Here is a 15732-nt window from a genome sequence, read left to right as displayed (position 1 = left end):
ATAGATACTGTCTAGATACTGTATAGATACTGTATAGATATAGATACTGTATAGATATAGATACTGTATAGATATAGATCATGTATAGATATATATACTGTATAGATATATATACTGTATAGATACTGTATAGATATAGATACTGTATAGATACTGTATATATATATAGTTACTGTATAGATACTGTATAGATACTGTATAGATATATATAATGTATAGATATAGATCATGTATAGATATAGATACTGTATAGATATATACACACTGTATAGATACTGTATAGATACTGTATAGATATAGATACTGTATAGATACTGTATATATATATATAGTTACTGTATAGATACTGTATAGATATAGATACTGTATAGATACTGTATAGATACTGTATATATATAGTTACTGTATAGATACTGTATAGATATAGATACTGTATAGATACTGTATAGATATAGATACTGTATAGATACTGTATAGATACTGTATAGATATAGATACTGTATAGATACTGTATAGATACTATATATATATAGTTACTGTATAGATACTGTAGGTAATATAATAAAGACATTGAACGACAGTTTATTTCTGTACCTTCTTCTTAGCAGCCCGTCCTCTGCTCTTGGCGAACTTGCTGTTGTTGTTGTCCATGGAGGCTGCTCTACGTCGAGGGGACTTCCCAGTCTTCCCTCCCTCAGGGTTTAGCATCCACCAGGAACTCTTCCCTGTCCCTTCGTTCTGCACACGGACGAACCGACTGTGGAGGGACAGGTTGTGCCGGATAGAGTTCTGGAGAGAGGGAGAGAGATGGAGAGGAGGGAGAGGAGGGAGAAAGATGGAGAGGAGGGAGAGATATGGAGAAGGGTGAGAGGAGGGAGAGAGATGGAGAAGGGTGAGAGAGATGGAGAGGAGGGAGAGAGATGGAGAGGAGGGAGAGATATGGAGAAGGGTGAGAGGAGGGAGAGAGATGGAGAAGGGTGAGAGGAGGGAGAGAGATGGAGAGGAGGGAGAGAGATGGAGAAGGGTGAGAGGAGGGAGAGAGATGGAGAAGGGTGAGAGAGATGGAGAGGAGGGAGAGATATGGAGAAGGGTGAGAGGAGGGAGAGAGATGGAGAAGGGTGAGAGGAGGGAGAGATGGAGAGGAGGGAAAGAGATGGAGAAGGGTGAGAGGAGGGAGAGAGATGGAGAGGAGGGAGAGAGATGGAGAAGGGTGAGAGGAGGGAGAGAGATGGAGAGGAGGGAGAGAGATGGAGAAGGGTGAGAGGAGGGAGAGAGATGGAGAGGAGGGAGAGAGATGGAGAAGGGTGAGAGGAGGGAAAGAGATAGAGAGATGGAGAAGGGTGAGAGGATGGAGAAGGGTGAGAGGAGGGAGAGAGATGGAGAGAGGTAGAGAGATGGAGAGGAGGGAGAGAGATGGAGAGGAGGGAGAGATATGGAGAAGGGTGAGAGGAGGGAGAGAGATGGAGAAGGGTGAGAGGAGGGAGAGAGATGGAGAGGAGGGAGAGAGATGGAGAAGGGTGAGAGGAGGGAGAGAGATGGAGAAGGGTGAGAGGAGGGAGAGAGATGGAGAAGGGTGAGAGGAGGGAGAGAGATGGAGAGGAGGGAGAGAGATGGAGAAGGGTGAGAGGAGGGAGAGAGATGGAGAGGAGGGAGAGAGATGGAGAAGGGTGAGAGGAGGGAGAGAGATAGAGAGATGGAGAAGGGTGAGAGGATGGAGAAGGGCGAGAGGAGGGAGAGAGATGGAGAGATGGAGAAGGGTGAGAGGAGGGAGAGAGATAGAGAGATGGAGAAGGGTCAGAGGATGGAGAAGGGTGAGAGGAGGGAGAGAGATGGAGAGAGGTAGAGAGATGGAGAGGAGGGAGAGAGATGGAGAGGAGGGAGAGATATGGAGAAGGGTGAGAGGAGGGAGAGAGATGGAGAAGGGTGAGAGGAGGGAGAGAGATGGAGAGGAGGGAGAGAGATGGAGAAGGGTGAGAGGAGGGAGAGAGATGGAGAAGGATGAGAGGAGGGAGAGAGATGGAGAGGAGGGAGAGAGATGGAGAGATGGAGAAGGGTGAGAGGAGGGAGAGAGATGGAGAAGCGTGAGAGGAGGGAGAGAGATAGAGAGATGGAGAAGGGTGAGAGGAGGGAGAAGGGCGAGAGGAGGGAGAGAGATGGAGAAGGATGAGAGGAGGGAGAGAGATGGAGAGGAGGGAGAGAGATGGAGAGATGGAGAAGGGTGAGAGGAGGGAGAGAGATGGAGAAGCGTGAGAGGAGGGAGAGAGATGGAGAGATGGAGAAGGGTGAGAGGAGGGAGAGAGATGGAGAAGGGTGAGAATGGTTGTGATGAGTCCAGAGCTTTCCACAAAAAGAAGAGAGAAAAAACCCACTTCCAAAAAGGGAGACGTCGTCACGGTGAGCTCAGTACTATTCTATTCTATTAAAGGGAGATGGCCTCACGGTGAGCTCAGTACTATTCTATTCTATTAAAGGGAGACGGCCTCACGGTGAGCTCAGTACTATTCTATTAAAGGGAGATGGCTTCACGGTGAGCTCAGTACTATTCTATTCTATTAAAGGGAGATGGCCTCACGGTGAGCTCAGTACTATTCTATTAAAGGGAGACGGCCTCACGGTGAGCTCAGTACTATTCTATTAAAGGGAGATGGCCTCACGGTGAGCTCAGTACTATTCTATTAAAGGGAGATGGCTTCACGGTGAGCTCAGTACTATTCTATTAAAGGGAGATGGCCTCACGGTGAGCTCAGTACTATTCTATTAAAGGGAGACGGCCTCACGGTGAGCTCAGTACTATTCTATTAAAGGGAGACGGCCTCACGGTGAGCTCAGTACTATTCTATTAAAGGGAGACGGCCTCACGGTGAGCTCAGTACTATTCTATTAAAGGGAGACGTCGTCACGGTGAGCTCAGTACTATTCTATTAAAGGGAGATGGCCTCACGGTGAGCTCAGTACTATTCTATTAAAGGGAGATGGCCTCACGGTGAGCTCAGTACTATTCTATTCTATTAAAGGGAGACGGCCTCACGGTGAGCTCAGTACTATTCTATTAAAGGGAGACGGCCTCACGGTGAGCTCAGTACTATTCTATTCTATTAAAGGGAGACGGCCTCACGGTGAGCTCAGTACTATTCTATTAAAGGGAGACGGCCTCACGGTGAGCTCAGTACTATTCTATTAAAGGGAGACGGCCTCACGGTGAGCTCAGTACTATTCTATTAAAGGGAGATGGCCTCACGGTGAGCTCAGTACTATTCTATTAAAGGGAGATGGCCTCACGGTGAGCTCAGTACTATTCTATTAAAGGGAGATGGCCTCACGGTGAGCTCAGTACTATTCTATTAAAGGGAGATGGCCTCACGGTGAGCTCAGTACTATTCTATTCTATTAAAGGGAGACGGCCTCACGGTGAGCTCAGTACTATTCTATTAAAGGGAGATGGCCTCACGGTGAGCTCAGTACTATTCTATTAAAGGGAGACGGCCTCACGGTGAGCTCAGTACTATTCTATTAAAGGGAGACGGCCTCACGGTGAGCTCAGTACTATTCTATTCTATTAAAGGGAGATGGCCTCACGGTGAGCTCAGTACTATTCTATTAAAGGGAGACGGCCTCACGGTGAGCTCAGTACTATTCTATTCTATTAAAGGGAGATGGCCTCACGGTGAGCTCAGTACTATTCTATTCTATTAAAAAGCTGCGGCGTATTGACCATTGTGCCGTTGTCATAGCTCGTATTGTGATGCGTTTGCCCTTCAAAGACCACTTGTAGGCAGCAGACAGTGGGATTGACGTAGCATCCCCTTGCCACTGAAATGCCATGTTAAGATGTATGACACTGTTTACACTGAGGCTACTTCCCAAACGGCACCCTATTCCCCTACATAAGTACACTACTTTTGACCAGATCGGCCATAGGGTAGTAGTGCACTACAGTATATAAATAGGGAATAGAGTGCCACTGGGGACTGTCGCTTCCATGTGTGCCCTTTCCTGTAACATCTCAGCATACAGACTTAAATCCCCTCCAGCTGCCTGGCTTTATAATCCCTGCTGGAGCTGGAGAAGGAGAGGAGAAGGTCACTCCTACATCTAATACCAGGTAGAGGAGAAGGTCCCTACTACACCATCTACTACCAGGTAGAGGAGAAGGTCACTCCTACACTATCTAATACCAGGTAGAGGAGAAGGTCACTCCTACACCATCTAATACCAGGTAGAGGAGAAGGTCACTACTACTGAGCCATCGCTATACCAATCATAATATAACAGAAGTACAGTTCTGTACTGAGCCATCTCTACAGACCATAATATTACAACATTATAGTACAGCTCTGTACGAAGCTATGTCTCTACACCTCTCCTCTCTCATCAACAAAGGAGCATGATGTCTTTGATTTATGTCCTTCGTAATTATAGTTGCGCTGGTTGGCGCGACTCGGCTATAGTATGTCAGAATGGAGCCGGAGGGGAGGGCTGACGTTTTATGGGCTTTAAAACTAACTGTGCTATTTTGTTTGTTTTCTCGCATTGTTTGTAACTTATTTTGTACATAATGACCGAAAAGAGTGTCTGGACATCAGAACAGAGATTACTTTTACCTTGAATTGGACAAATCATTTTTCTTTAATGAGTCAGCCAAGAGGGATTTACTCCAGACACCCGAACAGGCACTCATCCCCATCATTAGCAGGAGAAAGAGACGGAGGTTTCGTGGAAGGAGATCAGGGGTGCCTTATGAGGATCAGGCGACGAGTGGCTAATCTGCCTTTGCCATCGGTACTATTAGCAAACGTACAATCACTGGATAATAAAGTGGACGAACTAAAAGCACGTATATCCTACCAACAGGACATTAAAAACGGTTATGTCTTATGTCTCGCAGAGTCGTAGCTGAACAACGACATGAATAACATACAGCTGGCAGGTTTTACACTGTCATGGCAGGATAGAACAGCCGCCTCTGGTAAGACAAGGGGTGGCGGTCTATGTATATTTGTAAACAACAGCTGGTGCGCGAAAATCTAAGGAAGTCTCAAGGTTTGGCTCGTCTGAGGTAGAGTATCTCATGATAACCTGTAGTGGACCACACTTCCGGCGCCGACAGAGATGGCCGCCTCGCTTCGCGTTCCTAGGAAACTATGCAGTTTTTTGTTTTTTTACGTGTTATTTCTTACATTAGTACCCCAGGTCATCTTAGGTTTCATTACATACAGTCGAGAAGAACTACTGAATATAAGATCAGCGTCAACTCACCATCAGTACGACCAAGAATATGTTTTTCGCGACGCGGATCCTGTGTTCTGCCTTACAAACAGGACAACGGAGTGGATCCTATGCAGCGACCCAAAAAAACGACTCCGAAAGAGAGGGAAACGAGGCGGTCTTCTGGTCAGACTCCGGAGACGGGCACACCGTGCACCACACCCTAGCATTCTTCTTGCCAATGTCCAGTCTCTTGACAACAAGGTTGATGAAATCCGAGCAAGGGTAGCATTCCAGAGGGACATCAGAGACTGTAACGTCCTTTGCTTCACTGAAACATGGCTCACCTGGAGAGACTCTATCCGAAGCGGTGCAGCCAACGGGTTTCTCCACGCATCGCGCTGACAGAAACAAACATCTTTCTGGTAAGAAGAGGGGCGGGGGCGTATGCCTCATGGCCAACGTGACATGGTGTGATGAAAGAAACATACAGGAACTCAAATCCTTCTGTTCACCTGATTTAGAATTCCTCACAATCAAATGTAGACCGCATTATCTACCAAGAGAATTCTCTTCGATTATAATCACAGCCGTATATATCCCCCCCCAAGCAGACACATCGATGGCTCTGAACGAACTTTATTTAACTCTCTGCAAACTGGAAACGATTTATCCGGAGGCTGCATTCATTGTAGCTGGGGATTTTAACAAGGCTAATCTGAAAACAAGACTCCCTAAATTTTATCAGCATATCGATTGCGCAACCAGGGGTGGAAAGACCTTGGATCATTGTTACTCTAACTTCCGCGACGCATATAAGGCCCTGCCCCGCCCCACTTTCGGAAAAGCTGACCACGACTCCATTTTGTTGATCCCTGCCTACAGACAGAAACTAAAACAAGAGGCTCCCACGCTGAGGTCTGTCCAACGCTGGTCCGACCAAGCTGACTCCACACTCCAAGACTGCTTCCATCACGTGGACTGGGAGATGTTTCGTATTGCGTCAGATAAAAACATTGACGAATACGCTGATTCGGTGTGCGAGTTCATTAGAACGTGCGTTGAAGATGTCGTTCCCATAGCAACGATTAAAACATTCCCTAACCAGAAACCGTGGATTGATGGCAGCATTCGTGTGAAACTGAAAGCGCGAACCACTGCTTTTAATCAAGGCAAGGTGTCTGGTAACATGACCGAATACAAACAGTGCAGCTATTCCCTCCGCAAGGCTATCAAACAAGCTAAGCGCCAGTACAGAGACAAAGTAGAATCTCAATTCAACGGCTCAGACACAAGAGGCATGTGGCAGGGTCTACAGTCAATCACGGACTACAGGAAGAAATCCAGCCCAGTCACGGACCAGGATGTCTTGCTCCCAGGCAGACTAAATAACTTTTTTGCCCGCTTTGAGGACAATACAGTGCCACTGACACGGCCTGCAACGAAAACATGCGGTCTCTCCTTCACTGCAGCCGAGGTGAGTAAGACATTTAAACGTGTTAACCCTCGCAAGGCTGCAGGCCCAGACGGCATCCCCAGCCGCGCCCTCAGAGCATGCGCAGACCAGCTGGCCGGTGTGTTTACGGACATATTCAATCAATCCCTATACCAGTCTGCTGTTCCCACATGCTTCAAGAGGGCCACCATTGTTCCTGTTCCCAAGAAAGCTAAGGTAACTGAGCTAAACGACTACCGCCCCGTAGCACTCACATCCGTCATCATGAAGTGCTTTGAGAGACTAGTCAAGGACCATATCACCTCCACCCTACCTGACACCCTAGACCCACTCCAATTTGCTTACCGCCCAAATAGGTCCACAGACGATGCAATCTCAACCACACTGCACACTGCCCTAACCCATCTGGACAAGAGGAATACCTATGTGAGAATGCTGTTCATCGACTACAGCTCGGCATTCAACACCATAGTACCCTCCAAGCTCGTCATCAAGCTCGAGACCCTGGGTCTCGACCCCGCCCTGTGCAACTGGGTACTGGACTTCCTGACGGGCCGCCCCCAGGTGGTGAGGGTAGGCAACAACATCTCCTCCCCGCTGATCCTCAACACTGGGGCCCCACAAGGGTGCGTTCTGAGCCCTCTCCTGTACTCCCTGTTCACCCATGACTGCGTGGCCACGCACGCCCCAACTCAATCATCAAGTTTGCGGACGACACAACAGTGGTAGGCTTGATTACCAACAACGACGAGACGGCCTACAGGGAGGAGGTGAGGGCCCTCGGAGTGTGGTGTCAGGAAAATAACCTCACACTCAACGTCAACAAAACTAAGGAGATGATTGTGGACTTCAGGAAACAGCAGAGGGAACACCCCCCTATCCACATCGATGGAACAGTAGTGGAGAGGGTAGCAAGTTTTAAGTTCCTCGGCATACACATCACAGACAAACTGAATTGGTCCACTCACACAGACAGCATCGTGAAGAAGGCGCAGCAGCGCCTCTTCAACCTCAGGAGGCTGAAGAAATTTGGCTTGTCACCAAAAGCACTCACAAACTTCTACAGATGCACAATCGAGAGCATCCTGGCGGGCTGTATCACCACCTGGTATGGCAACTGCACCGCCCTCAACCGTAAGGCTCTCCAGAGGGTAGTGAGGTCTGCACAACGCATCACCGGGGGCAAACTACCTGCCCTCCAGGACACCTACACCACCCGATGTCACAGGAAGGCCATAAAGATCATCAAGGACATCAACCACCCGAGCCACTGCCTGTTCACCCCACTATCATCCAGAAGGCGAGGTCAGTACAGGTGCATCAAAGCTGGGACCGAGAGACTGAAAAACAGCTTCTATCTCAAGGCCATCAGACTGTTAAACAGCCACCACTAACACTGAGTGGCTGCTGCCAACACACTGACACTGACTCAACTCCAGCCACTTTAATAATGGGAATTGATGGGAAATGATGTAAATATATCACTAGCCACTTTAAACAATGCTACCTTATATAAGGTTACTTACCCTACATTATTCATCTCATATGCATACGTATATACTGTACTCTATATCATCGACTGTATCCTTATGTAATACATGTATCACTAGCCACTTTAAACTATGCCACTTTGTTTACATACTCATCTCATTTGTACATACTGTACTCGATACCATCTACTGTATCTTGCCTATGCTGCTCTGTACCATCACTCATTCATATATCCTTATGTACATATTCTTTATCCCCTTACACTGTGTACAAGACAGTAGTTTTGGAATTGTTAGTTAGATTACTTGTTATTACTGCATTGTCGGAACTAGAAGCACAAGCATTTCGCTACACTCGCATTAACATCTGCTAACCATGTGTATGTGACAAATAAAATTTGATTTGATTTGATTTGATACTAACGGTCACCATCACCAGTACTAACGGTCACCATCACTAGTACTAACGGTCACCATCACCAGTACTAACGGTCACCATCACCAGTACTAACAAAAATTGAAAAAGGAAGCACCAGTGACTCGGTCTATAAAAAAGTGGTCAGATGAAGCAGATGCTAAACTACAGAACTGTTTTGTTGTCACAGACTGGAATATGTTCCGGGATTCTTCCGATGGCATTGAGGAGTACACCTCATCAATCACTGGCTTCATCAATAAGTGCATCGATGACGTCGTCCCCACAGTGACCGTACGTACATACCCCAACCAGAAGCCATGGATTACAGGCAACATTCGCACTGAGCTAAAGGGTAGAGCTGCCGCTCTCAAGGAGTGGGACTCTAACCCGGAAGCCTATAAGAAATCCCACTATGCCCTGCGACGAACCATCAAACAGGCAAAGCGTCAATACAGGACTAAGTTCGAATCGTACTACACCGGCCCGACGCTCGTTGGATGTGGCAGGGCTTGCATACTATTACAGAATACAAAGGGAAGCACAACCGAAAGCTGCCCAGTGACAGGAGCTTACCAGATGAGCTAAACTACTTCTATGCTCGCTTCGAGGCAAGTAACACTGAAACATGCATGAGAGCATCAGCTGTTACGGACGACTGTGTGATCACGTTCTCCGCAGATGATGAGAGTAAGGCCTTTAAAAGGGTCATTATTCACATGCAAAATTACCAGGACGTGTACTCCGAGCATGCGCTGACCAACTGGCAAGTGTCTTCACTGACATTTTCAACATGTCCCTGATTGAGTCTGTAATACCAACATGTTTCATGCAGACCACCATAGTCCCTGTGCCCAAGAACACTAAGGCAACCTGCCTAAATGACTACCAACCCGTAGTACTCACATCTGTAGCCATGAAGTGCATTGAAAATTGAAAGGCTGGTCAACATCAACATCATTATCCCAGAAACCCTAGACCCACCCCAATTTGCATACCGCCCCAACAGATCCACAGATGATGCAATCTATTGCGCTCCACACTGCCCTTTCACACCTGGGCAAAGGGAACACATATGTGAGAATGCTATTCATTGCCTATTCATGCTATTCATTGCCAATAGCTCAGCGTTCAACATAGTGCCCTCAAAGCTCATCACTAAGCTAAGGACCCTGGGACTAAACACCTCCCTCTGCAACTGGATCCTGGACTTCCTGACAGGCTGAACCAGGTGGGCCGTCACTCACGACTACAACGGCCAGGCACGACTCCATCACCATCATTAAGTTTGCCGATGACACAACAGTAGTAGGCCTGATCACCGACAACGACGAGACAGCCTATAGGGAGGAGGTCAGAGACCTGACCGTGTGGTGCAAGGACAACAACCTTTCCCTCAACGTGATCAAGACAAAGGAGATGATTGTGGACTACAGGAAAATGAGGACCAAGCACGCCCTCATTCTCATCGATGGGGCTGCAGTGGAGCAGGTTGAGAGCTTCAAGTTCCTTGGCGTCCACATCACCAACAAACTAACATGGTCCAAGCACACCAAGACAGTCGTGAAGAGGGCACGACAAAAACCTATTCCACCTCAGAAGGCACTACAGAGGGTAGTACGTACAACCCAGTACATCACCGGGGCCAAGCTTCCTGCCATCCAGGACCTCTATACCAGGCGGTGTCAGAGGAAGGCCCCAAAAATTGTCAATGACTCCAGCCACCCTAGTCATAGACTGTTCTCTCTGCTACCGCACGGCAAGCGGTACCGGAGCGCCAAGTCTAGGTCCAAGAGGCTTCTAAAGAGCTTCTACCCCCCCAAGCAATAAGACTCCTGAACATCTAATCAAATGGCCAACGGACTATTAGATTATTATCTATGCATAAGTCACTTTACCCCTACCTACATGTACAAATGACCTTGAGTAACCTGTACCCCCGCACATTGACCCCTGTATATAGCCTCATTCTTGTTATTTTATTGTGATACTTTAACATTTTTTACTTTAGTTTATTTTGTAAATATTTTCTTAACTCTATTTTCTAAAAACTGTTTTGTTGGTTAAGGGCTTGTCAGTAAGCATTTCACGGTAAGGTCTGTTGTATTCGGTAATACCTGTTGTATACCTGTTGTATTCGGTAATACCTGTTGAATACCTGTTGTATTCTGTAATACCTGTTGTATACCTGTTGTATTCTGTAATACCTGTTGTATACCTGTTGTATTCTGTAATACCTGTTGAATACCTGTTGTATTCGGCACATGTGACAAATGAAATTGTATTTTATTAGATTGAGCTGTTTTGTCTTGTAGTAATGTGGTGCCTTGTCTGTATTTCCTTAAACATTTATTTTAACAATACATTAATTGAAAAATAAATATATTTCAAAACATATTTTTTGGTCAGTAGGTACTCAACATAACAACAAATGGGTGGAGTAGGGATTGTTGTGCTCATGTGCATTACCTTTCAAGTTGACCAATGCCTACTTCTCACTTAAAACAGTAAAACCACCCATTCTACATTCCACCTGTATACACTACACTACCATTCAAATGCCCCACATTCCACCTGTATACACTACCATTCTAATGCCCCACATTCCACCTGTATACACTACACTACCATTCTAATGCCCCACATTCCACCTGTATACACTACACTACCATTCTAATGCCCCACATTCCACCTGTATACACTACACTACCATTCTAATGCCCCACATTCCACCTGTATACACTACCATTCTAATGCCCCACATTCCACCTGTATACAATACCATTCTAATGCCCCACATTCCACCTGTATACAATACCATTCTAATGCCCCACATTACACTACCATTCTAATGCCCCACATCCCACCTGTATACACTACACTACCATTCTAATGCCCCACATTCCACCTGTATACACTACACTACCATTCTAATGCCCCACATTCCACCTGTATACACTACACTACCATTCTAATGCCCCACATTCCACCTGTATACACTACCATTCTAATGCCCCACATTCCACCTGTATACAATACCATTCTAATGCCCCACATTCCACCTGTATACACTACCATTCTAATGCCCCACATTCCACCTGTATACACTACCATTCTAATGCCCCACATTCCACCTGTATACACTACACTACGATTCTAATGCCCCACATTCCACCTGTATACACTACACTACCATTCTAATGCCCCACATTCCACCTGTATACACTACACTACCATTCTAATGCCCCACATTCCACCTGTATACACTACACTACCATTCTAATGCCCCACATTCCACCTGTATACACTACACTACCATTCTAATGCCCCACATTCCACCTGTATACACTACCATTCTAATGCCCCACATTCCACCTGTATACAATACCATTCTAATGCCCCACATTCCACCTGTATACAATACCATTCTAATGCCCCACATTACACTACCATTCTAATGCCCCACATCCCACCTGTATACACTACACTACCATTCTAATGCCCCACATTCCACCTGTATACACTACACTACCATTCTAATGCCCCACATTCCACCTGTATACACTACACTACCATTCTAATGCCCCACATTCCACCTGTATACACTACCATTCTAATGCCCCACATTCCACCTGTATACAATACCATTCTAATGCCCCACATTCCACCTGTATACACTACCATTCTAATGCCCCACATTCCACCTGTATACACTACCATTCTAATGCCCCACATTCCACCTGTATACACTACACTACGATTCTAATGCCCCACATTCCACCTGTATACACTACACTACCATTCTAATGCCCCACATTCCACCTGTATACACTACACTACCATTCTAATGCCCCACATTCCACCTGTATACACTACACTACCATTCTAATTCCCCACATTCCACCTGTATACACTACCATTCTAATGCCCCACATTCCACCTGTATACACTACCATTCTAATGCCCCACATTCCACCTGTATACACTACCATTCTAATGCCCCACATTCCACATGTATACAATACCATTCTAATGCCCCACATTCCACCTGTATACACTATCATTCTAATGCCCCGCATTCCACCTGTATACACTACAATTCTAGTGCCCCACATTCCACCTGTATACACTACACTACCATTCTAATGCCCCACATTCCACCTGTATACACTACACTACCATTCTAATGCCCCACATTCCACCTGTATACACTACACTACCATTCTAATGCCCCACATTCCACCTGTATACACTACCATTCTAATGCCCCACATTCCACCTGTATACACTACCATTCTAATGCCCCACATTCCACCTGTATACACTACACTACCATTCTAATGCCCCACATTCCACCTGTATACACTACCATTCTAATGCCCCACATTCCACCTGAATAAAATACCATTCTAGTGCCCCACATTCCACCTGTATACACTACACTACCATTCTAATGCCCCACATTCCACCTGTATACACTACACTACCATTCTAATGCCCCACATTCCACCTGTATACACTACACTACCATTCTAATGCCCCACATTCCACCTGTATACACTACACTACCATTCTAATGCCCCACATTCCACCTGTATACACTACCATTCTAATGCCCCACATTCCACCTGTATACACTACCATTCTAATGCCCCACAATCCACCTGTATACACTACACTACCATTCTAATGCCCCACATTCCACCTGTATACACTACCATTCTAATGCCCCACATTCCACCTGTATACACTACACTACCATTCTAGTGCCCCACATTCCACCTGTATACACTACCATTCTAATGCCCCACATTCCACCTGTATACACTACCATTCTAATGCCCCACATTCCACCTGTATACACTACCATTCTAATGCCCCACAATCCACCTGTATACACTACACTACCATTCTAATGCCCCACATTCCACCTGTATACACTACCATTCTAATGCCCCACATTCCACCTGTATACACTACACTACCATTCTAGTGCCCCACATTCCACCTGTATACACTACCATTCTAATGCCCCACATTCCACCTGTATACACTAACATTCTAATGCCCCACATTCCACCTGTATACACTACCATTCTAATGCCCCACAATCCACCTGTATACAGTACACTACCATTCTAATGCCCCACATTCCACCTGTATACACTACCATTCTAATGCCCCACATTCCACCTGTATACACTACACTACCATTCTAATGCCCCACATTCCACCTGTTTACAATACCATTCTAATGCCCCACATTCCACCTGTATACACTACACTACCACTCTAATGCCCCACATTCCACCTGTATACACTACACTACCATTCTAATGCCCCACATTCCACCTGTATACACTACCATTCTAATGCCCCACATTCCACCTGTATACACTACACTACCATTCTAATGCCCCACATTCCACCTGTATACACTACACTACCATTCTAATGCCCCACATTCCACCTGTATACACTACACTACCATTCTAATGCCCCACATTCCACCTGTATACACTACACTACCATTCTAATGCCCCACATTCCACCTGTATACACTACACTACCATTCTAATGCCCCACATTCCACCTGTATACACTACAATACCATTCTAATGCCCCACATTCCACCTGTATACACTACACTACCATTCTAATGCCCCACATTCCACCTGTTTACAATACCATTCTAATGCCCCACATTCCACCTGTATACACTACACTACCATTCTAATGCCCCACATTCCACCTGTTTACAATACCATTCTAATGCCCCACATTCCAACCGTATACACTACCATTCTAATGCCCCACATTCCACCTGTATACACTACACTACCATTCTAATGACCCACATTCCACCTGTATACACTACACTATCATTCTAATGCCCCACATTCCACCTGTATACACTACCATTCTAATGCCCCACATTCCACCTGTATACACTACCATTCTAATGCCCCACATTCCACCTGTATACACTACACTACCATTCTAATGCCCCACATTCCACCTGTATACACTACACTACCTTTCTAATGACCCACATTCCACCTGTATACACTACACTACCATTCTAATGCCCCATATTCCACCTGTATACACTACACTACCATTCTAATGCCCCACATTCCACCTGTATACACTACCATTCTAATGCCCCACATTCCACCTGTATACACTACCATTCTAATGCCCCACATTCCACCTGTATACACTACACTACCATTCTAATGCCCCACATTCCACCTGTATTCACTACCATTCTAATGCCCCACATTCCACCTGTATACACTACCATTCTAATGCCCCACAATCCACCTGTATAAACTACACTACCATTCTAATGCCCCACATTCCACCTGTATACACTACCATTCTAATGCCCCACATTCCACCTGTATACACTACACTACCATTCTAGTGCCCCACATAACACCTGTATACACTACCATTCTAATGCCCCACATTCCACCTGTATACACTAACATTCTAATGCCCCACATTCCACCTGTATACACTACCATTCTAATGCCCCACAATCCACCTGTATACAGTACACTACCATTCTAATGCCCCACATTCCACCTGTATACACTACCATTCTAATGCCCCACATTCCACCTGTATACACTACCATTCTAATGCCCCACATTCCACCTGTATACACTACACTACCATTCTAATGACCCACATTCCACCTGTATACACTACACTACCATTCTAATGCCCCATATTCCACCTGTATACACTACACTACCATTCTAATGCCCCACATTCCACCTGTATACACTACCATTCTAATGCCCCACATTCCACCTGTATACACTACCATTCTAATGCCCCACATTCCACCTGTATACACTACACTACCATTCTAATGCCCCACATTCCACCTGTATACACTACACTACCATTATAATGCCCCACATTCCACCTGTATACACTACCATTCCAATGCCCCACATTCCACCTGTATACACTACCATTCTAATGCCCCATAATCCACCTGTATACACTACACTACCATTCTAATGCCCCACATTCCACCTGTATACACTACCATTCTAATGCCCCACATTCCACCTGTATACACTACACTACCATTCTAGTGACCCACATTCCACCTGTATACACTACCATTCTAATGCCCCACATTC

General features: G+C 45.9%; 1 protein-coding gene across 1 annotated transcript in view; it reads right to left on the bottom strand.

The window, feature by feature from the left end:
* The window catches only part of LOC139385833 (forkhead box O1 a), a 121223-nt gene that overhangs the window by 13020 nt on the left and 92471 nt on the right, over nucleotides 1-15732 (bottom strand). Inside the window, exon 2 of the mRNA XM_071131083.1 lies at nucleotides 595-789. Coding sequence (XP_070987184.1) covers nucleotides 595-789 — 195 coding nt within the window. The remainder of the gene's footprint in view (nucleotides 1-594; nucleotides 790-15732) is intronic.

The sequence above is a fragment of the Oncorhynchus clarkii genome, chromosome 27 (assembly GCF_045791955.1).
Source record: "Oncorhynchus clarkii lewisi isolate Uvic-CL-2024 chromosome 27, UVic_Ocla_1.0, whole genome shotgun sequence".
NCBI lineage: Eukaryota > Metazoa > Chordata > Actinopteri > Salmoniformes > Salmonidae > Oncorhynchus > Oncorhynchus clarkii.
This window is presented reverse-complemented; position numbering and strand designations above follow the sequence as displayed.